The sequence below is a fragment of the Triturus cristatus genome, chromosome 3_1 (assembly GCF_964204655.1).
Source record: "Triturus cristatus chromosome 3_1, aTriCri1.1, whole genome shotgun sequence".
Classification (NCBI taxonomy): domain Eukaryota; kingdom Metazoa; phylum Chordata; class Amphibia; order Caudata; family Salamandridae; genus Triturus; species Triturus cristatus.
In genome coordinates this window covers 651,995,979-652,020,594 of record NC_140583.1, presented here as the reverse complement: position 1 = coordinate 652,020,594, position 24,616 = coordinate 651,995,979, and the positions used below count along the sequence as shown (strand labels likewise).

Sequence of the window (24,616 nt, the reverse complement as noted above, 5' to 3'; positions counted from 1 at the left end):
GATGCATAAAAATAACAAGTTTACTAAATAGTTAAAAAAAATAAACCGATCACCAACCACAAAACTCAAAATTACAAATTAAATCAAATAGGACCCGTTAAGTACACCACATAAATTATACAATAAGACATAACAATGATATCAAATACACATACATAATACAATGAAATATTTCCCCCACAAAAATAATTACATAAATAAAACGTACTATTCTTTAGCTGTAGATCATCATGAATATCCATGTTGGAAAATATAATCCACAAAAAACAGAGAAAATATTTCCGCCAAATCCCCCAAAAATGTAAAAAATTAAACAGGTCAATTTTAAATCCAACAAAGCAATCCAATGTTGTAAGAAACAGCAAAAAACGAAAAGTTGAATCAAATGGAACACTCCAGGAAACCCCAAAAATCTAAGGAAATCAAAACTAAAAACGGTTTACTAGAAATCAAAATAATTTCCTTAGAAAAAAAATACAAAATCCAAACGTCAATACGATAACTTTGGATCCGAAAACCTGTAAAAAACACATGCCATGCCAACCCACAGAAAACACTATCTTCAAACATTATGTAAACATTACATTAAAACTATGCAAAACACTTAACATAACATTATAAAAATAATAATAGAGTACTACCAAACTCTAACTAGGCCTAACCGTGAACTCTATTAAACAAAATAATACAAAGTACAAATAAAAACCAAAAAAGTAGAAATCAACACTATGACAACTATTAACTAGATCTACCTTCATTCACCCCTGTCACTAAAACCCTATAGGAAACCTTAAAAAAGGTCTTATCTTTCCCAATGAGCAGCAGCACCTTACTGTGACTCATTCCCAGAAAAACTGTAAAATAATTACACAAAAAGACTACAAAAATGAAGTGAGCGGTAAATGAAAAAAAAAAGGACTATCTCCCTGTAAAAAACAATGGAACTTTAAAAAAAAAATGATTACAAAATGTTTACAATTGTTATAAAAATATAAAGTATGTCAATAAATGTTAAATGAAAATATGAAAGTTATGTAAAGTATAAAATAAATAATACTATAAAAAACAAAAGATAAATAATAATGTATTATTAATGATGTACTTAAAAAGCTAAACAAAAGATGTGAAAAAAATGTTGGACAAATGTATATATTTATAAATATAAATGTACCATACCTGAAAATAAAAACATTTAAAAAATAAATATCAAACAAGGTTCTGTATTGTATGAAAATATAGGTTAAAAAAATAACAATATTTTTTTCTTATGTATAAACATATGTATATGTTTTAAAAATTTACACATATACATTGAATAAATGTTGGAAAAAAAAGATAATCCGTGTCATGTACCTTTTCTAATGAACAAATGCAAATATTAATAATGTATGCGAAAAATGCAATACCCACTCCAATCTAAGGGCCTTATTACGAGTCTGGCAGTACATGGATCGCCAGACTCATGGGGGCGCGGTGGTGGCGGTCCAGCCACTCCCGTGAGGGCGGTCCGACCACCGTATTATGAATTTGGCAGTAGGACCGCCATTTGACCACCGCAACCACCAGGGAATCGCATTCCCTGGTGGTGGCACAGCGGTCAGGGGCTCAGAATATGCTGGCGGTGCTGCTGTGGCACCTCCATGCATATTTTGAGTTTCCCAACTGCCAACCTTACATGGCGGTCTGCACTGCCATGTAAAAGCTGATGGTGGGGAAACCCATACCCCATGCAGGTAGGTACCCGCCCAGTTCCAGTACAGCATGGACTTTTAAGTCTGTGCCATGCTGGAACGCTCTGTGGTGGTCTCACGGCAGGGCAGTATTAAAGGCTCATTGAGCCTTTTTACTGCACCGCTGCGGGACTGCCATGCTGCCCGCCTGCCAGACAACTATTTGTATCGTAATCTAGCAGGCGGGCAGCATTCGGGTTTGGGGGTGCGAGGCAGTGGTGGACCACCCTGCTCCCACCCGCCAAACTCATAATAAGGCCCTAGGCCATTTAGGGGAAGGTGTTGGACACTATAGGGATAGCATTTACTATTCCCACTCTAATCTAAACAATTTAAGGTAGGATGTTGAACACTAAATGAGTGACATTTACTATTCCTGCTCCAATCTAAACCACTTCAGGGAAGGTGTTGGACACTAAAGGGGTAAGATTTACTATTCCCACTTTAACCTATGCCATTTAGGGGAATATGTTGTATACTAAAGGGGTATGATTTACTATTCCCACTCCGATTTAAGCCCTTTAGGGGGAAGATGTTGGACACTAAAGGGGTACGATTTACTATTCCCACTCCGATCTAAACCACTTAGGAGAAGGTGTTAGACACTAAAGGGCTAACATTTACTTATCCCACTCCAATCTAAACCATTTTGTGAAGGTGTTGGATACTAAAGCAGTGACAGCTACTATTCCCATCCCATTTTAAGCCATTTTTAGAGAAAGTTTTTAAGAGTAAAGGGGCAAAATGAAGTTTCCCGACTCCTGCTTGATAAATCATTTTAATATAATTAACAGAGAAAAATATTAAAAACATATAAATTGAAACATATTTTTGACATAAAAGAATTGTTAATATTTATGTATAAATCTAACAAAAACAAAATATCTACTACATAACATAACACATTAATATAAACTAATACAATTTGTAAACATCATACATTAATAATAAATTGTACATTTAAAATAAAAATGAGTAATTATAATACATATATAATCATTCTAAATTAGACACAAATACTTTTATTTTTATACAAACTTACCCAAATAGGCCTAATGCAAACAAATTAATTTGTAAACATTTTAGAAAAATATGTTTACATTTAAAAAGAAAAAATAATACCAAACTATAATACTAAACAAATTAAACATAAATTTAATTTTATACAAAATAATTCCATACCAAATCAATAAAGTGATCATATAAAAAATTAAACTTAAAATAATTTATACTAAATTTGTATTTACAATTAAAACAATTTGTAATTCCAATAATTAATAACACATTAAATTATTATGTATTGCTACAACGAAACCATACATTTAATCATTTATAAAACCATAAGAAATAATCCATAAAAATGATATTATATACAACAATATTTTACAAAATGATATTTTTTTACAACAATATTAACCGCAACACTTAAAACGATACTCCTACCTACGATATTCCTATCCACAATATTTTTGACATCACAATATTCTTGACACAATATTTATGCAACACAATATTTTTTGCTCTATATTTTGTCCAAACACCTTATCCAGGCGACAGAATGCCCCATATCTTGCAGACAGCTATTTCTAATCTCTTCTAAGCCCGCACATTCAGTACCTTCTTCGTCAGTTTGAAAGTTCATCTTTGTCGCTCATATCTCTGTATTCTTAACAACATTTGACTCTCTGTTTCTATTTCTCTGCAACATTGCTCTTGTTTACTTGTCATGGACCACCAGACCATGCTTGGCTGTCCCTGACCGGAAATAGCAGTGCAGGAACCCCCCTGCGGGTATTTCGACTGCCAGGATAAAGCGCTGTGGTAGTTGGCCTGCTGTAAAGGGGTTTGCATAGCACAGCAAAGTGAGGGTCAGGCATCTGAAAAAAGCTGTTCCACCACATCTATATGAGTCGAGGACCTACCAAGAGGGAGGATGACACATCTTCAATTTCATGGTGAACGTTATAAAATTTACAAACATGTAAACTTTGGGAGATAATAGATCACATAGTACATTCTGTGTGTGTGGCAGTCTGAATGAAGTCTCTCTCTTTCCATTCCGCTCACCATCCCTAAAATCTCTCAGTAAGCTGCAGCTCTTTCATTAGGACACTGACATACTTCTAATGGGACAGCCCCAGCGCTTCTTGGTAGGCCTGCTGTAATGGTTCCCAGTCCAGGCACTTGACAGTCGGGTGATATAGATTTAATCACACAGGAGCACTTGTTCTCCAAATGACTATAATTGTTTTATACCTGAAAGAGGAAATGGTGCTCATTATCGACCCTTCCTTTCACCTCTAACAGGTGGATGCTTTCTTTGGTGATGCCAACACCTCTCCCCTGTCAGGTTCATCTCAGTATAGGTCCATGCCTCCCATGTTGTAAGCATGTAATATATCTCACCATTCTCCATGTATCACCTGTGCCAGGTCATAATGCTCTTGACTGAGGTTTCTTTATCACACCTGTAAAAAGTCTTGGACTTTCAGCTGAGGTCACTGTTTATACCGGTGGCAAGGCATGGTGCCAGTGACAGGGCATGGTGCTCTTGGCTAATGTCCCTGTCTTTCCTTTGACACAAAAGATACTGCTGTCTACATCTCTCACCTGTTACAGGTCAGCGAGTACTGGGCAGAGGTCACTGCCTCTCACCTGACACCGATGGTTGTTCTTTCAGGACAGGTCTCTGCTCTCACCTGCGACTGGCCAGGCTGCTGTTAGGCTCTGATCTCTGTTTCTCACCTGTCCCACAGGTAGCAGTGCACTTGGTCCATGATCCATATCGCCAGGAGAAGTCGGGAGGTGGGATTTCATTCTCATCGTCTAGCTCTCTGTGGATAATGTACTGAAAGCGAACGCCTGGATTTTTCTCCTGAAACAGCAGCTGCAAAGACATGTACAACATGCAGTTAAACACACAGTATAGCCAACTATATGCCATTAAAAGGTAAGTAATGTAAAGTTACTGACCTTTAACAGTAGCTCATGAGCGAGAGTACCTTCCTCAGATTTGGTTTTTTGAATAGCTTCCATTTTGTTTGGATCCCAGAATAATCACTAAATAATTTGACATGACAGTGGAGCTAACCACGTTCGTAGATGGTCACAGATCTGTGGGGCTGAAGTAATGAAGGTCCGGAGATTGTTAAGGTAAGTAAGCTGTTCTTTATTTAAGATTCAACAGCACCTCAACCAGACGCTCCCGCCACATACCAGGATCTCCGACAACTGATTAATGTTGTCAGAACCCTGGCACACAGTGTTCAGCATCAGATTGTAGAACCATCTTCAAAGGGATACATGACAAGAGCGAGGCATCCTTGAGCCCAGATGCTGGCACGAGGATGATCGCAATAGCTAAACACTACAACTTCTCCCTCTCCACAAAGAACAAAGTAGAAAGGCAAAAATAGAAAACAGGAAACCTTAAGTAAGGTTGATAGTATTGCTGTCAAAGCAAATGAAGCAAACAAACTTATCAAAAGAAATACAGAATCATGACAAAACGTAGTCATTTAATTTGGAAGGCAATCTTCTACAACCAACTCCCAATTCCGGTGGTAAGGAATAGGTGTCAGCAGTGGTCACAACAGAACCAGGTGCAGAAGCACATTTCGGACTGGAATGTACAATGGGACTCCGAGAGGTGGAGGGATTTTCAACAATGGATGCTGGATCGTGTAACCAATGAGTCCAACCAGAATTCTCCAATTCCTGTTTGGATAATATGAGTAAAGAACCAGCCTGTTAGTCGGAAAGGTGTACCAGCGATCTCTTGTTCCACCATCACTTATTTCCAAGTAAGGCTGAGCCCCTGGTAACACCAGTGACTTGCACCGGAGGGGAACATTTTGATAATCCCTTTGACACTTTTTTGGGATTTTTAATGAGGACACAATCACCCACTCTCAATGCTAGAGTATTAAAATTTTTTGCAGCGTCATGCGCTGACTTTATGAGATTTTGCTTTTGTAAAACTCTAAATGCCAAATCTTCATTGCAATGAATGCTCTTGTGCTTATTAGTAGCCAATTTGGACACAAACTAGTGTGAGCAGTTCTACCCCTTAAGAGGGAAAATGGGGAAACACCTGTGGTGCAATAAGGAGAAATATTATAAGACCACAGCTTGGCTTCAAGAAAATCATGTACATCATGATGGGAGGAGAGAGCAGTTGGAATGGCGTCCTTAACTAGTCTGTTTGCCCCTTCAACCAAACCGTTGGAGGTTGGTGAGTATAGGGCGACCTTAAAATGTTTGACATCACTCTCGATTAAGAATGAACTGAACTTTTGGGAGATAAAATGGGTGCCATAATCTGTGACTATGACAGAGGGCGAGCCTTCCACAGAAAATATCTTCTTCAAAAATGTAATAGCATTGGTGGAATTGGGTGAGTCACAAAACACGTGGTAAATCCATTTTGAGTTATAATCAATTAACAAAATAAGATATTTAAGGTCATGGGGCAGGAGATCGTAAGGTCCAGAAAAGTCTAAACTAACTATGTCCCAAGGTTTAATGGGAAAGGGCACGGGGTGTAGGGGTGTGTTCATAACATTCCTTTTTTTTTTATCAGATAAGAGACATTCAGGACATGAATCAATGTAAAATTTGACCTGAGATTCTAGGGATGGCCACCAATAGTACAACGTAATGAGTTGTGAAGTCTTTGAAATTACTAGATGACGTTGGTGCACAAATTTGATGATGTCATTCCTGAGACTGGACGGGGGAACAAAATAATCATGTCTCATGACCATGCCATTAACCAGGGATAATTCAGATGCTACCATGGTGAAGGCTTTCAACTCATCAGGAAGTTTCCTATTTTCTGGCCAACCCGTAACAATATAATCAGTGACAAGTTTGAGATTTCCATCCTTGTTGTATGCGTCCAACCAGGATTGTTCAGTAATGCTGGGACATAGTTTAACAGCATCCAGAGCAGCAACCACACATTCTGTATCTTCTAAGTTCTCAACTTCTTAAGGACCATGAAAAGCCATACGTGAAAGGCAATCAGCCCTGAAGTTTCTCCTTCCAGAAATGTGTTTAATGGAGAAGTGGAATTCTTGTAATTTCAAAAGCAGTCTAACCAGTCTGGCTGATGCTTATCCAAGCCCATTACCATTAAGTAACTGCGCAAGGAGCTTGTGGTCTGTGAACAATTTGAATTCACGCCCCCCCAAATGTAATTTTTGAACTTTTCTATTGCCCAAACACATGCAAGAGCCTCGCGTGCAATGGTGGGATAATGGGCCTTAGATGGTTTAAGCATCCTTGAAGAAAAGGCTATGGTGTGCTCTTTTCCTGAACCCCATTGGCCAAGAACCGCCCCCAACCCCGTGAGACTGGCGTCCACCATTATAAAACACTTTGAAGAGTCATGGAAAGGATGTAGGGCAGGTGCTTCCACAATTAGTTTTTTAACTTGATCAAATGAAGATGAAACTTCTTCAGACCAATCAAATTTAGAGCCTTTCCATAGGAGAGCACACAATGGCTCAACAGTTTGTGCATATCCTTTGACAAAACGGGCATAGTATTCTGCTAGGCCCAAGAATGATCAAAGTGAGTCTTTGTCTTTGGGAGAAGTAGCGTGGCTGATGGCTTTGATAAGTGACACCTTAGGCTTAATTCCTTCTGGAGACAAAGTATGGCCCAAATAATCCAATTGCTGTGCGGCAAATTTACATTTGTCAGCCCTGATTGTCATGCCTGCCTCATCTAATTTGGTCAAAACGGAGAATAAATTGCTCAAGTGTGTTTCCCACTCATCTGCATAAACCAAGATATCGTCCTGGTGGGCCTGGACCCCTGGCATGTTTCGAAAAATATTTTCCATAATTTTCTGAAAAACACTGGCCGCAGAGGCCAGGCCAAAAGGAAGCCTAAGGTACTTGTACACTCTGAATGGTGTGACAAAAGTGGTGAACTCCTGGGAATCTACCGTTAAAGGTATCTAGTGGTAAGCTGAACGCAGGTCAATGATTGAAAACATTTTTTCCACCCCACAAATTGGCCAGAAGTTCATGAATTTTGGGAAGGGTGTGGCAGTCAATCAAGATGTTTTTATTCAAGGTGCGCAAATCTGCACATAATCTGACCTCTACAGATTTTTTTCAGACGATAACGATGGGAGTCGCAAGGAGCAATGACACCATCATCGCACAATGACTTGAGAACTGACTTAAGTTCATCCTTCGCACTAAGGGGCAAAGGACGTACCTTATGAACAAAGGGTTGAGCGTTCGACTTAAGTCTAATCTGGTGTTGAAAACCTTTGACAGTTCCTAATTTGTTGGAAAAGAGTCTGGGAAATTTATCCAGAACCTTTTTGAGATCAAAGGTGTGGTCTGTGAGACATAGGCAATCAGTTTTGGGGTGTGGATCATTCCTAGAGAGTGGGTGATTGGGTCATTCCTAGAGCCAGCAGGACTGTAGCCCTGAGGAGGATCACCAAGAGTAATTGGGTTATAAGAGCCTGGAATAAGATGTAGACCCATTTTGGTGAGATCTTGCCAACCAATGATGTTGCATCCCCTAACCGCAACATTTACCTTTGTAAATATGGACCTTCCTAAACATTCTAATCTTGAATTGAAGTAACCCAACATATCTATCTCAAACTCGCCAAATGCTTTGGGGTTGATGTCTTTTTGAAATGATGTAATGGATCCTTGCCGTTTCGCAAGAAACATGACATCTGATAAAATGGTTATGGGAGAACAAGAATCTGCCATGATAGGAATCTCTGTATTTCCAAAAAATGCAGTTCCTATAGGAACTTTAACGCAATGAGGAGTAAAAACACTCAATTGATACAATCATGTCTTGAAAATGATCTGTACAATCATTAATGGTTTCAGAGTACTCAATGCTGTTGACCCTGGTAGGTCTTTTGGAGGATCTACATGAGCCTTGAAAATGGCCTATTTTTGCATAGAACACATCTTTTCCCAAGAGCAGGACACATGGGGTAGTTGTCCAGGTGTGATTTAGATCCACATCTGTAACAAAAAGTGTTCCCTTTTTTAACAAATTGTCTAACAGGTTTGTTTGTGCAGACAGCATTGACGGAATTAACAATGTCTTGTGCAGGAGTTTTGAAAGAGTTGAGAGACTGATCATGTTGAAGAGCCTTGGAGGTGATGATAGATTTCTCAATGCTCTTAGCAAAATCGATTGTTTCTTGGAGTGAGGTTTTTCTGCACCTGAGGGGGCGTTCTTGAATCTTTCTTGAAAAACCAGACAAGACAAATTGGTCACGAATATAAATGTCGGGATCCGCCTCAAACTCACATGTTGAAGCTAAGAGTAGCGACTGCACAATGTATTCCTCTACAGATTCATCTTTACGTTGTTTTCTCCTAAAGAAATTGTGTCTTTCAAGCATGATGTTTGACTCTTGGTCATAATGTTTTGCTAGGCGAGATAATGCTTCTTTCTAGGAATTCCAATGTTCAGCATCACCAGCTTCTCCAATAGGTGTAGGGAATTTGGGTACATTTTCGAAGACATGTTGTGCAGCAAGTCTTAAACAACCATACAGAATTGCAACTTTATGTTCCGGAGAAAACTTGACAGCATCAATGGCAATAATGTGGTTCTCAAAAGCTTTTACCCATTGACGCCATGGAATACTGGGTTTGCCAGGCTTGTTGTAAAAAGGGAGGAGGTTGCGCAAATTGCTGAGAAGTAGCCATTAAATAGGATTAGATGAACAATAAAATGTGAAGAATGTAGTACTGTAAATAAAATTATAGCTTAAACAACATATTCACTGCAGTTGATAACATGCAATATTATGAATGAAATGGCAATTTTGAATAAATAGTTTTAAAAAGATGTGAGCCTGTCACTGCTATTCACAGTTCCAGGCAAAACTTTGTATAAAACTTGAAGTAGTATGGCAAGGTGAGCCTATCACCGAATTCGAAGGTTCAAACAAATAAAACTGAAAATTGTAAAGTGAAATTGAAAGGGTGTGCCTGTCACCGCAAAAGTGTGCAGGTTGGATCCAACTGGGATCGAAGAGAGAGATCACGTTGGAAAAGAAGAGACAGCTCAGGGGAAAACACTGGCTGTGTCGTCGCAGCGTTGGGTTACCACAGTAACCATGAGAAGCTGAGCAAAAGATGGCCGCCGACGTGGGGACGCTTACGGTTACGTGATGATATTCCAGCGTCTTACGTCAGGAAGCATCTTACGTTGCTATGTGATGGAGCGTTGCGAGGGAAATGTCGAGAAGAATGACATCATCAACTCGCAGCCGCAAACCTGCCCAAAACTGCCGAAAGTATGGTATGTGCAGATTGTAGAACCATGTTCAAAGGGATACATAACAAGAGCGAGGCATCCTCGAGCCCAGATGCTGGCACGAGGATGCTCGCCATAGCTAAACACTACAGGGGCTCTTGCGATAGGTTTAATTCTGGGTCCTTGCTAATTCCTATATGGTGTCACCACAAAAGCAGTAGTCTGGCGAGAAACCAGTGGATACCTGGTGTGGTATGGCTATTATTCCACGTTTCAGAATGCTCTTATGTCATACACTCGTCACTTCTAGAATGCTTACCATGTCATAGGGAATCTTAGTCTTTAGGATGATTATTCAGTTGGACTTCACGTTAGCAGGACGTGCTTGCTGTCACCAGTGGGCTCATTACCGGCAGTTCGAATAAAAGGAGTATTTTTGTATTTCCTTACTCTTCCACTTTATTTCAATGGGGATGAGGATGGGATGTCGGTCCACTATGACCTTCATTTTCTTTTTTTCACTTGGTGAATCGCTTTTGTTCTTGGGGAGAGTTTGATGTGCCTTGGATTTATTATTGCTGTAAGTGCAAGGAAAGGGTAATTTTATTTATTTCCAGAGCCATTAGAGGTGCTGAGTTAAACTATAGGACTTTAGAGGAGGAAGCAATGGCTTGTGTCTGGGCGGTCGAAAAGTTCAAGAATTTTTTGTGGGGCCGACCTTTTGTTTTGGTTACTGACCACAAACCCTTAGTCTACATGATGGATGGTGTTCGTTCGAGGAATGATTCTTCTAGACTTATCAGGCTCATAGCCAGGCTCCAAGAATTCAATTTTCAGATTAGACACTTTTCTGGTGGCAAACATCTAATGGCTGATTGTTTATCTAGATTGCCTCCTAAAGAGAGTGGAGATGTTTCTGTAACCTATCAGTATGAGTGTGTGGTTGCTATTGTCGATGTTCTTAGTTCGTGCAATGCTGTTATCTCAGAGAGTGAGTGGTTAAGGCTGGTGGCTAAAGATGAAGGTCTGCTCAAAGTTAAGCAATATGTTGTGAATGGTTGGCCTCCTAGCAGAAATATTGATCTGGACTTGAGTAGTTTTGAGCAAGTTTCTAGTGAATTGTCTATTGAAAGGAAAATGCTAGTAACCAGTATGCATCTGTTCTTAGCATGTAGTGCTGCAGAGTCACACACTAGTGCATAGATCACCATCTTGTGGTGGGCCCGGATGATTACACTTTGTTGTTGTCCTGGAAGAGTCTTTGTATGGTAGATGACTCCTCCTCTGGAGCATAGTGCGCCCATTGGTATCAGAGGTAAGCTTGTAATTCTTAGGCAACATTACTGGTGGTCTGGAATGGATGCTTGTGTGGAAGTCCATGTTGACACGTGTAAAGTTTGTGTTCTTTCTGATAAGCATTGGAAAGTTTCTGCTGAACTTTTAAGTTTGCATGATGCTCCACAGGCACCTTGGGAGAAGATTTCTCTAGATTTTTCAGATCCTTTTGATTGTTTGAGCAGACTTAACTGATTTTTAATTGTTGTTGTGGATCATTTTTCTAAATGGATTTACTACACTTTTGTGGAGCATCCCAACACAGAGGAAGTTATCACATTTTTGGATGATATTTTTCGTGTGGAGGGTCCTCCTAGAATTTTGATGTCTGACAATGGTGTACAATTTGTTTTTTACAAAATGTTGTCATTTTTGAAGAAATTTGGTATTATTTCAGAGAGAGCACCTCTGTATTGCCCTAAAGCCAATGTCCAAGTTGAGAGGGCTAACAGATTCTTTAAGGAGGGCATCCAAACTGCGTTGGAAAGTAATTTGGACATTTTCAGTTTTCTTAAGGAAAATTTGTGGCGTTACCACACTATTCCACATTCAGTCACAGGAATTTCTCCTTATTTTCTTATGATGGGGAGACTGGGTTTGACAGCTGTTACACCTGAAGTTTGTAATTTCAAACGTAATATTTCTCTTGATGCGGCAATTGCTAGAGCTAAAGAGAATAATGTCAAGGTACAAGTAAAGGGAAAGTTGTATCATGATTCTTGTCATAGAGTCAAAGCTAAGGTTATCAAAGAAGGAGACAGTTTTACAGCGCAAAGGTTCTTCCAAATTCTCTGATCGTGTTCAAGTTGATAAAGTTTCCAATTCTGCTGTTCTGTTGAAGGACAGAGGGTGGTGGAACAAAGGCTCAGTTGTGGCTCTCAAATCTGGGCAGGAGAAAATGTTTGAACCAAAAGAGGAGGGTTCCGATGTGTGGTTTGGTGATAACAACACAAATTCACCTTCCTTGAAAACAGGTCCACAAGCCGAAATCCCTGGTGGTAAGGATGTGGAATTTCAAGTTAATTCTTCCTATGAGAATAATGGAGGTTTGACATCTTCAACGGAAGCTACCACCAATAAAGATAAAGTTTCCACTTCGTCTCACAAAAGGAAGGTGAAGTTACCTAGGAAATTTGAAGATTATGTTTTGGATTCGTTTTTTTCTGTTTTGTTTCTATTTTAACTTTTGTTTATTTATGAAAGGGGCATTTGGTATGGCTATTATTCCACGTTTCAGAATTCTCTTATGTCATACACTCGTCACTTGTAGAATGTTTACCATGTCATAGGGAATGTTAGTCTTTAGGATGATTATTCAGTTGGACTTCACGTTAGCAGAACGTATTTGCTGTCACCAGTGGGCTCATTATCGGCAGTTCGAATAAAAGGAGTATTTGTGTATTTCCTGACTCTTCCACTTTATTTCACCTGGCTTACTCTCCTCAAGCCTAATTCAAACGTGATGGAAACCTCAAAGCATTTCTGCTCTCGTGAGAGAGCACTAAACCAAGATGGCGTGTGCTTCGAGCCTTCTTGGGGATTTGTGGTGATGCATAAGGGCAGAATGGTGAGACATCATGGAATGTGACGATGTCACAGTGTTGCATTCCATGGATGTCAGTTACTCCAGTGCCAACTATGAGGTAGACGTGTCGGACCTTTAATGAATAAAATTCAATCTTTTATAATCTAAATCATGTGGAGAAGTTCACTACAGAAGTGGCGACGAGGATCTAACTCCTTTGGAGAAGTGCACTACATAATTCCCAGCCTCTATGGCAACTATGAAGTTGCTCAGGATGACGACAGCATGCAGAAAAAGTAAATGGTGAGGAGTCGTAGTTATAAGGGCAGTTATTGAAGATGAACCATGGCCTTGTTGTTGGTGGGGAGGAAAGAGCATTGCCAGAGCCTTCATGTACTCAATGGTCATGGGTGAACTGGAGGACCATCCTGTAGGAAGGACGCTAGAGGTCATTGAGTTTTAAACGGGGCCACTTAACTATTAAACACTTTTGTTTTTAGATAGGCGTTAATGCCTGACTCAGGTCATTCTTGAATATTAGTTGTGTGATGGTCCAAGATGGGAAACTCGACTAAAAGCATTGCCTTGAGGTCACTGACATCTCAGGGTTGTACATGCAGCCTGCATCGTCTCACCTCATCTCTCAGCATATAAAGGAACTGCGTGGGTGCACCGCACCCACATGTCTGCAGTGTGGGCTTGTTGGGGCAGACCAGGGATGGAGGCTTGTATCACGGCTCTTCTTCACACGAGTTAAACTGCCTGGAAAGCAGCCTTTCAAGAACTCACATCTGAATGCTGCACTGGACGTGGTAGGAGAGGCCTTGAAACCGCTAAATAATTGTTCTTTGATCATGCTGTATTATAGACACGTGGAATAGAGGGAGTGAGTAGGTGCACTTAGTGTACACCCCATAAAGGTGGCACGCAGTCAGTGCGTCCTCCGTCCCCCCCAGAGAGTGACTCTTGGAAGGTGGAAAATGGGATCCTGTGGACCCCCTAGAGACACCTGCAAGGGGTTCTCTGTCCCTCTTTCAAATGCAGGCCAGGTTACCACATGCACACTGAAAGGGAAACCAGTGGCTTCAACTATCCAGTCTACCTGTCAGCACTGCATTTCCAGCATCGCAGCTCCGAGTTGTGGCTTCAGTGTTAGCAGCACATTCACTGCGATAGGACACATTCATCTGGTCAGAGCCCAACACACCCAGTTAAGATGCCGCGCATCGCAGACTAGGGCAGTGTGTCTTATCTGTAATATGGGCCCAGGTGTTGTGTAAAGGTAGGGGGCAGGCACAATTGAGAAAGCGAAGGGATTTGCTGCCTTTCACCAGTGCATATTGAAGGGAAAAGGCAGTGCAATCATTGCTTCACAGGGACTTCTTGCTATGCGAACAGAAGGATACATTTTTCAACATGCATTTATTTTTTTGCAGATTTATAGAGCGCAAACTCGACCCCAAGGTATTGGAGCGCTTTACATGAGCACAAGTTACGTTATGCAAGGATACATTCATTTTTTTGGTAGGCACGTGTAGATTAAGTGATTTGCCCAGAATCACATTATGTGGAGTCGACCCCGAGGCTCGAACCTTGGTTTCCCAGCTCCAAGGTCGGAAGTCTAGCCGTGAGACCACATCCGCTCCCCCAATGTTGTACAATAAGCCTAGGGCTAATTGTCCTTTTCTATCTTACCCCAAGGATATATAGTATCATTGAGGTGAAATATATAATAATGAAAATCAAAAAGTAAGAGGTGGCATAAACTGAGGGGATATCACGTGGCCCAGTTTTTCAACCTTGAATTTGCCTACTGAAACCAGGTAGTCTTCCCATTGGTAGAGGTTGTGTGTAGGAACTGTAGGCAAGTCCATCATGGCATTGCTATGCACAGAAGAAGGCCCCAGTGAAGCACCCTTCCTGCCAGCAGTTTGAGAGCTGCAGTATGTGAAGTCAGTGACATCAGCTCTGCATTTCACCTTCTGAGACAATACTTGCCATTGGTGGGAGCCAAGACAGGAGGGAAGGTGAAGCGTGCACTGATTCTGACTGGGCTAAGAGAAGAGCTGCATGCAGCCGGTCTCGCCTTGTTCCCCTGTTGGCTTTGCTAACGCGTTTTGCCAATGGAGCATCAGCAAAAAAGGCACTACAACACAATAATAATTTCCCTGGTGTGCACATGCATAATAATTTAAGCATGTAACACCATGCATGCATGTAATGCAGATCATTTTTTTCTTTTAGTTTCAATAGTGGGCCGGTAAATAAAATAATAATATATATATTTTTTTTCTCTCAAAAGGTGCTCTTTGCAATGCTGAGCAGCTCGGCAGCAAATGGCAGCACCCAGGCCCTCCAAAACAAATACATAAATACAAATGAAAGCATTTACTTTTACTGTGAAGGGTACAGGACCATCGGAGGAGTGGGTGGGGGAGTAGGGTGAGGTGGAAACAACAGGGGGGGGGGGGTGTTATTTGAGGGGGAGCCCCAAATGAGAGAGACAGAGAGCAAGAAAACACATGAACTCTCTTAGAGTACTTAATTAGAAAAAACATAGCTCCCAAAATGCGAGCAGTGGAACAATATAAGTCAGCCAAACAAAAGCTTGGTAAAGAGGCTATGCTCCAGGGGAGGGACACACACACAAAGCGGAAGCAAAGCCATCAAATCAAATAAGAAGTAAGCAAATGTGAGTGACAATAAAGCCAACCAATGATAAACCAAGGGCAGGCTCTAAGACCGCTGTAAGTTTTTTAGTATGGTCCACAATAGGCTTTCACCTGAGGATAGCTAAAAGCTGTCTGGTAGGAGAGACCTAGAAACAAGTCTGCATAAGGCTCTTGAGATGTGGAATGTGAAATATAAGGGCGTGATAACTTGCCCCTAACGAAATACCCCCACCACTTATCTCAGGATGTACACATACATTCTATGGTGTGCCCTCAAGAAGGAACTATGATGTACCTGGGATTGGAGGCGCTGTCTGTTATCCAGCTTACAGTTCCCTGGGGACAGATAGATGGGCTCATGCCCTTTGTAAAAATGCAGGAGACTCCTTATCAGCACAGTGCATCAGACATATGCCGAAACCTATGCGCAACTCTAAATTGTAGAGCGGGACAACAGGCATTAAGCAATACAGAAACATTATCTGAGAGTTAGAGCAGTTGATCTGCTAACAGGGTGAGGAAGTCAGAGAACAGGAGGATAGATGTAAAGTTATCAGTCTAAGATTCCCTAAAATGCCAAACCCTGTGGAAGGAACACATACTACTCCGGATTATCCATACATACTCCTGGAAGGGGCTAATTGGCCCTGGTTACTCTTGGAGCCAACCCTATACATTCTTTTGAGACCCACCCTTGAAATCTGGACCTCTGCACCATTCTATTTACCAAGTTTGAAACACCCATGTATCCTGTTCTTCAGTGGTGAATTGAATTTAACAGAAAAGTTGCATTAGCAGATGAGCTATTTATCCTCTTTTGGGGGAGAGAGTCTGACTTGTGTTTACTCTGCCCCAGCTCTACTATCTTCTTGATAGCGATTCCAGGGCGTCCATGCCTCTGGCCAGAAGGCTCTTTTTCTGAGTTTCTGGCACCTCGCTGGCAAGCATAGACCCTTGCTGCCCTCGTCCCCCGTCCCCTTCCTCTCTGAGCACAAGGAGGCTCTTGGCCTGTATCCTGTGCCCACCCACACAGCTGTCAGCACATCCTTGAGAAGCTTCTTGCGGTGCCTGTTGAACGTCTCTGGCAGTCTGTTGTTGGCGTGTGGGCTTTGCACTCAGTTTCTTGGCCTGATAACAGCATCTTATCAGGGCTGGCAGTGACTGCCGCCTTCCAAGCGCCGCCTCTGTGCCTGGACCTCATGTGGACTGTCAGATGATGAGGGCTGTGGAATTTAACACTGTATGAATGCACAGTTCTCTACAAGGCTGCCTCTCACAGCTCATATAGAAGCTGCTTTCATTACAGAATGGTAATGTTTACTGCCCAAGGAGCTGCTCACATGGAACGCTGGTGATGTTTCCTTCCAGATGAGCTGCTCACATTAATCCCCGGTGATGTCGCCTTCCAGAGGAGCTGCTCTCATTGAACCCTGGTGATGTCTCCTTCCAGATGAGCTGCTCTCATTGAACCCTGGTGATGTTTCCTTCCAGATGAGCTGCTCACATTAAACCCCGGCGATGTCTCCTTCCAGATGAGCTGCTCTCATTGAACCCTGGTGATGTCTCCTTCTAGATGAGCTGCTAACATTGAACCCTGGTGATGTTTCCTTCCACATGAGCTACTCACATTGAACCCTGGTGATGTTTCCTTCTAGATGAGCTACTCATATTGAACCCTAGTGGTGTTCCTTTCCAGATTAGCTACTCACATTGAACCCTAGGGATGTTTCCCTCTGAAGGAGCTGCTCACATTGAACCCTGGTGATGTTCCCTGCCTGAAGAGCTGCTCACATTGAGCACGGGTGATCTTTACTGCATGAGCTACTCACATTGAGCGCAGTGATGTTTGCTGTCCAAGGAGCTGCTCACATGGACCCTGGTGATGTCTCCTTCCAGATGAGCTGCTCACATTGAACCCTGGTGATGCTTCCTTCCAGATGAGCTGCTCACATTGACCCCTGGTGATGTTTCCTCCCAGATGAGCTGCTCACATTGACTCCTGGTGATGTCTCCTTCCTGATGAGCTGCTCACATTGAACCCTGGTGATGTTTCCTTCCAGATGAGCTGCTCACATTGAACCCTGGTGATATTTCCTTCTAGATGAGTTACTCACATTGAACCCTAGTGATATTTCTTTCCAGATTAGCTACTCACATTGACCCCTGGTGATGTTTCCTTCCAGATGCGCTGCTCACATTGAACCCTGGTGAGGTCTCCTTCCTGATGAGCTTCTCACACTGAAGCCTGGTGATGTCTCCTTCCTGATGAGCTGCTCACATTGAACCCTGGTGATGTCTCCTTCCTGATGAGCTGCTCACATTGAACCCTAGTGATGTTTCCTTCTAGATGAGCTACTCACACTGAACCCTAGTGATGTTTCCCTCTGAAGGAGCTGCTCACATTGAACCCTGTTGATGTTCCCTGCTCAAAGAGCTGCTCACATTGAGCACAGGTGGTGTTTACTGCCCGAGGAGCTGCTCACATTGAGCACGGGTGATCTTTACTGCATGAGCTAATCACATTGAGCGCAGTGATGTCTGCTGTCCAAGGAGCTGCTCACATTGAGTGCTTTGACGTTTACTGCCAGAGCTGCTCAAAATGAGTGCTTTGATGTTTACTGCCCGAGTTGCTCACATTAAACAGTGGTGGTGTTTACCGTCCGAAGAGTTGCTCACATTTAACATTGATGTTTACTGTCCAAGGAGCTGCTCACATTGAAGAATGGAGATGTCTTGAGCATCAGGAGCTGCTTACATTGAGCACTGGCAAAATGTACTCTCACACAAGCTGCTTATATTACTCTGGTAATATTTACTTTCCCAGGTGCTTCTTATAAAATATCAATATAACACTGGTAATATTTACTGTCCCAGAAAATGCTTATAATATCCCACAGGTAATATTCTCTATACTAGGAAATGCTTATAATATCCCACTGGCAATATTCACTATACCAGGAAAAGCTTATAATATCCCACTGGTAATATTCTCTATACCAGGAAATGCTTATAATATCCCACTGGTAATATTCACTATACCAGGAAATGCTTATAATATCCCACCGGTAATATTCACTATACCAGGAAATACTTATAATATACCAATGGCAATATTTGCCGTTCCAAGAAATCCTAATACTTTACCAATGGTGATATTTATCATCCCAGGAAATGCGTATAACATATCAATGGTAATATTAACTGTCCTAGAAAATGGTTATATTTTCCCACTGTTAATATTCACTATACCAGGTGCTGCTTATACTATTCTATAACACAACAGACCCACTCGATGACGTACAGTGCTTGCTTATTTTATATTATGTACTGCCAGGAATGGGGAAGGAAAACTCTTCTCATCACAACCACCCCCAATAATCTATATTTGTGAGGTGGATTCCTGATAGCCCAATATCTGTACTATTTATTTAAAAAGCAGTGACTATTGCAAGAACCCTTAGCTTGTAGACCACAGTTATCAATTGTAAAGCTGTGGCAACCCCCGCCGTGGAAGTTAGTGGGAGAAAAAGAAAAGAAACCAAGAATTGGAAAAAATGTGCGGAGCAAGGAGGCACCTCACGTGCGCAACACAATAGCGGGCTGACACTGGTTTGATGATTACCAGTACTGCCACGTTTCTCATCATCGGTTGCCACCTTGTTCAACAAAAATTGGAAACTGTACCAACAAAAGTTGAAGAAAACACAACGGTGAAAAAAAGGAGTGATCAATTACACACCAAAGTCCTGACTTTAAAATTGAGAGTGGGCCATGACTACCACAACTTTATTTTCTGCTCATGGACCACTTCAACTATAAAAAGTGCTGTGATTAAACAGACACGAAGTCAAACACCAACATGTTTCATTGCCTTACGTGTTCGGCAAATTCTTCAGGGCAACAGGACTTCATTCACCATTTCAGCAAATTTCATGCTGAATTTATTTGTGACCGTTGTCAGCCAAGGCGTCTCATGCCGGCTCGACAGCGTCTTAATTACGGGCTGTGATTCTAAATTTTATCAGCCTTGTTGTAGCCTCCGGGCATTCGTTAGTACTGGCAACACGAGCTTCGTCTCAGCTGCTTATACTATACCAATACAACATTGGTAATAGTTACTGCCCCAGAAAACGCTTATAATATCCCACTGGTAATACTTACTGCATGAGAAGCTGCTAACATTGAACATAGATATTATTTACTGTTTTGGAGCCTCTTCCATCAAACACTTCTAATATTTACTGCCTGAGAAGCCCCTTACATTGAACACCGGTACTATTCGCCTGCTGAGAAGCAGCTCAGACTGAGCACTGGTCTGAGAAGCAGATTATGTCTAACACAGGTAATATTTACTGCCCAATGAACTGCTCACATTGACGGGGGAGTTAGATACTGCCAGAGAAGCCGCATGCTTTAACCATTAGTAATATGTAATCCCCCAGGAGACTCTTCAATTGAACTGTGGTATCAGATACTGCCTGGGACACCGCTTTAACCACTAGTAATATGTAATGACCCAGGAAACTCTTCCATAGAAATGTGGTATCAGATACAACCTGGGACGCCACTTTAACCACTAGTAATATGTAATCCCCCAGGAGACTCTTCTTTTGGAGCGTGGTATTAGATACTGCCTGGGACGCAACTTACTTTAACCACTAGTAATATGTAATCCCCCAGGAGACAAAGCGTGGTATTAGATACTGCCTGGGATGCCACTTACTTTAACCACTAGAAATATGTAATCCCCCAGGAGACTCTTCCATTGAACTGTGGTATCAGATACTGCCTGGGACACCACTTTAACCACTAGTAATATATAATGACTCAGGAAACTCTTCCATTGAACTGTGGTATCAGATACAACCTGGGACGCCGCTTTAACCACTAGTAATCTGTAATGACTCAGGAAACTCTTCCATAGAACTGTGGTATCAGATACTGCCTGGGACGCCACTTTAACCACTAGTAATATGTAATCCCCCAGGAGACTCTTCCATTGAACTGTGGTATCAGATACAACCTGGGACGCCGCTTTAACCACTAGTAATCTGTAATGACTCAGGAAACTCTTCCATAGAACTGTGGTATCAGATACTGCCTGGGACGCCACTTTAACCACTAGTAATATGTAATCCCCCAGGAGACTCTTCCATTGAACTGTGGTATCAGATACAACCTGGGACACCGCTTTAACCACTAGTAATATGTAATGACTCAGGAAACTCTTCTTTTGGAGCGTGGTATTAGATACCGCCTGGGATGCCACTTACTTTAACCACTAGTAATATGTAATCACCAGGAGACTCTTCTTTTGGAGCGTGGTATTAGATACTGCCTGGGACGCCACTTAATTTAACCACTAGTAATATGTAATCCCCCAGGAGACTCTTCTTTTGGAGCATGTTATTAGATACTGCCTGGGACGCCACTTACTTTAACCACTAGTAATATGTAATCCCCCAGGAGACTCTTCCATTGAACTGTGGTATCAGATACAACCTGGGACGCCGCTTTAACCACTAGTAATATGTAATGACTCAGGAAACTCTTCTTTTGGAGTGTGGTATTAGATACTGCCTGGGACACCACTTACTTTAACCACTAGTAATATGTAATCCTCCAGGAGACTCTTCTTTTGGAGCGTGTTATTAGATACTGCCTTGACAGCTGCTATCATTGAACACTGGTATTATTTACTGCTCCAGGAGGCTGAATAAGCTGACCGCGGGTAACATCAAGGGGGCAATGCTCTTCGTACAGTGAACACTGGTAATATTTATGAGCGGAGAAGATATTTACGCTCGGGGGATGAAAACATTTATGTGGTAAGACAGGAACTTCCCTGAAGATTGCTAGTAATTTACAGTCATCTCAGCCAATAACAATAATCATTGTCTACAAAGCACACACACAAAACTATATCTAGGCGCTTTGGGGCTTATTCCCAACATAATGGTATTCATTTTATGAACCTCTGAAGGGTAAAGGATAATCTGGCAATGCACAAATTCCACACTGCAGTCCTTGGACCACTGTGCCAGGCTGCCTGCATTCTGGTGAAACATGCGTGACATCCATGCTGTGCACATATGGGGGCACATTAGTAAGGGAGTGGCGGAGAGAGGTGTTAGCCTTCTTGGCTTAACGCCTCTCTCCGCCACTTTGGAAACGCGAGGCTGCACCATATTATCAAGGATATGGTGCAGCCTCGCGTTTCCCCCCGCGATGGCGCTAAGTTTTACAATTTAGCGCCAACGCAGGCACCCTTGCACCAGAGTGCAAGGGTGTCTGCGAGCAGGGAGGTTTGTTTATGTACAGGAAGGTGTCCTTTCTTGCACATAAACAAACCTAAAATGACAGCTTGTAACTTACATGTGTGCTGCTTCATGCAGCACACATGTGAGTTACAAAACGGCCTTTTAAAAAAGGTTTGTTTATGTACAGGAAGGGACACCTTTCTGTACATAAACAAACCATGGCATTTTGCTTTTTCCATGTGTACTGCACAAGGTTGCGGTTTCGATAGGGGCTTGATAATATGCCCCATAGTTTCATCAGAAGCGTTTGCTGGGAGCCTGAGATAGGTAAACACACAACCCCGTTCATGTAATAATCAGAACCGCAGAGAACCACAGCCTCATCTTTGTGAAAAGACTTCATTTGCCCACACACATAGAGCACGGGTGGTCCCAGGCAACACCTGACCCTGCAGCCACACTGCAAGGCTATCACATTTCCAGAATTAAACAATATATAACGATGTCACGAGACCAACCAGGGCAAAACACGTTTTTAACAAACACAAATACAATTATGAAACCTGTAACCACGCTGGGGTTTCAGATTTTAAAAACAGAAAACTGGGATAGTCCATAAACAGAGAAGTAGGACTATCATTTGGCATCAACTGATGAGCACAGAGGGACTTAGTTAAAAGCACTCGTCAACAAAGAAAACACAGACAACAATAATGCACTTTGGGTAATGAGATGCAACCTTCACACACAGAACCATTTGGGTAAACTACACTGCTTTCCGAAGAGGCTGCTGGCTAATTCTGCACTGGAACACATAAAAACTTGCTTCCCTCTCTGTTCAATCGACTCTCTCTAAAAACCGCAACAGGTGCTGAATCTACTGTCCAGGTAAAAAGTAGGACTATCTCAGCAAATCCAGATGCATGGTCACCCTAAACCATGCACACACATAACCACAAAATTACAAAGACTCGGGAAGTAAAAATACAACCTATAGCTTAGTGAAAGTAAGCTCTTTAAACTTGTCTAGGATTTGTTTCTCACCCATCTCTTCTGCACCCATAAGCAGACTGCTCAGGGCAAGCCTTCTGAGCACTGTTTGGTGGCTACTACTGTTCTTCCACATTTTGTACATCATACACCCTTCCATTACATATCTAGGTTGCCATATTCTTACTGCACCCCACTTTCACCTCTTTAGACCCAACACATTTTAATCGGTCAAACCTTGACTTGTTTTTCTTCAATTTGTTTTCCTTTTTTCTAATATTTTCCTTGCTTTCTCCCCGATCAGTCTTTCCTCGTTTCCAGTTTTCCTAACCAAACTGGATTCAAAACAATGTAAGCTCTCTCAATGTTTTAAAGGGCCTACCACCTGTGGCGCAATGGTGCGTTTTGCAAGACATGCACACAGACTCGCCACATCACATTCAAAAGTGGCACACCACTAGCCACAGCACATATCTCGCAAACCTCCACCAGACTATTGACCCTTTCTGAAATCCTTTTATATTGGGGATGGTAAACCCTTCACCTTTCTGTTCAGTACAGCTTCCTCTCGGAAATGTCTGCATTTCCTTGAACACAAGGCACCACTTGCAGATACTGCCTCCTTTGGAAAATCTTCCCTTGAAAGTACATCAACTAAACATTTTATAGCACCATATGTGTCATTATGTCTTACGTAACACAATTATCCAGTTATTGCTTTTTTATACTAACAATAGTATTGCAAACCTATGCTCCGTGGGTACAGTGTACAATAAATTGCAATGCATTTGAATGTTCACCAATAGTCCTTATAAATAAAGTATTATGTATAAAGCAGTTCGATTCGATCAATAAGCTGTGCGTCTTAATCTTTCTTTCATTTCTTCAAACCACAACATGTAATTATAGGACCAAGCACTAGGAGTCCCTTCACCCCAGAGCCAAAGAGCAATAGCTCCATCAGCATAAGTGCTTAGAATTCAGCAAGTATCTCCTGGGGTCATCCTTACAGGGCCCCAGGAGACTTAGGCCGTGTGTTTTGATCAATACCTTCTAGTAGCCTGCTGCTGTACCTACAGGCCCTCTGAACCCTCCTTGTGGCACGACCAGCAAAAGATCATATGGAAATCTGCCTACACAGGGCATTATGGGGCACACCAGTGAATGGTAATGAGCGGCTCTGGCCCCTCTTTTCTTTTTGACTTTACAGCCTCTTGTCACGTTCTTTTTTCCCAATCTCGGGGGCTCATGCCTACTATGCACCACTGGTGCAGGTAGAGAGATGGGAGCAGCACAGGGAGCCCACTCACAGTAGCCCCGCCGGCTCCCTGCTTGCGTACGCACCTCGGTTGAGGCATACAGGAGGCAGCATTTCTTTTGCTGCTCATGCTGGGTGAACAGCTGATCTACCGTGGCACTTTGTGGTGGCCATGCCCACCCCCCCCCCCCAAACACTGACAACAAGGGGGTAGCAACGCATACAGGCAAGAAACGCATACAGGCAAGAGATCCCTGTCCAGGTATGGGGTCCTTAAAGCAGGTAATTAGAAATTGGCAGTTCTCTGCATTATTTTGTGGCGGTCCGCAGTGAGATGGTCTTCCCCAGGAGCAATCTGTATTCAGAGGAGGGTGCCCCATTGTATGTCCACTCCCCCAGAAATAAATATTTAATTCCGCTCTGAACCCTAGGCTCTGAGAATGGTGGCAAAGCACCAAGCACCCGTAATTCATGGTTTTTCTTTTGGAAAAGGCAATTCTTTAACAAGCATTGGCATAGCCAATAGGTCTCACTTTTGGGACCTTATAAGTATTTAGTTATGCAGCAATATCCTTGGTGCA

At 42.0% G+C, this 24,616-nt stretch overlaps 1 protein-coding gene across 1 annotated transcript in view; it reads right to left on the bottom strand.

Moving 5' to 3' along the window:
- The window catches only part of ADAMTS7 (ADAM metallopeptidase with thrombospondin type 1 motif 7), a 487,405-nt gene that overhangs the window by 133,049 nt on the left and 329,740 nt on the right, over nucleotides 1–24,616 (bottom strand). Inside the window, exon 16 of the mRNA XM_085644679.1 lies at nucleotides 4,476–4,617. Within this exon, the coding sequence (XP_085500805.1) occupies nucleotides 4,476–4,617 (142 nt within the window). The remainder of the gene's footprint in view (nucleotides 1–4,475; nucleotides 4,618–24,616) is intronic.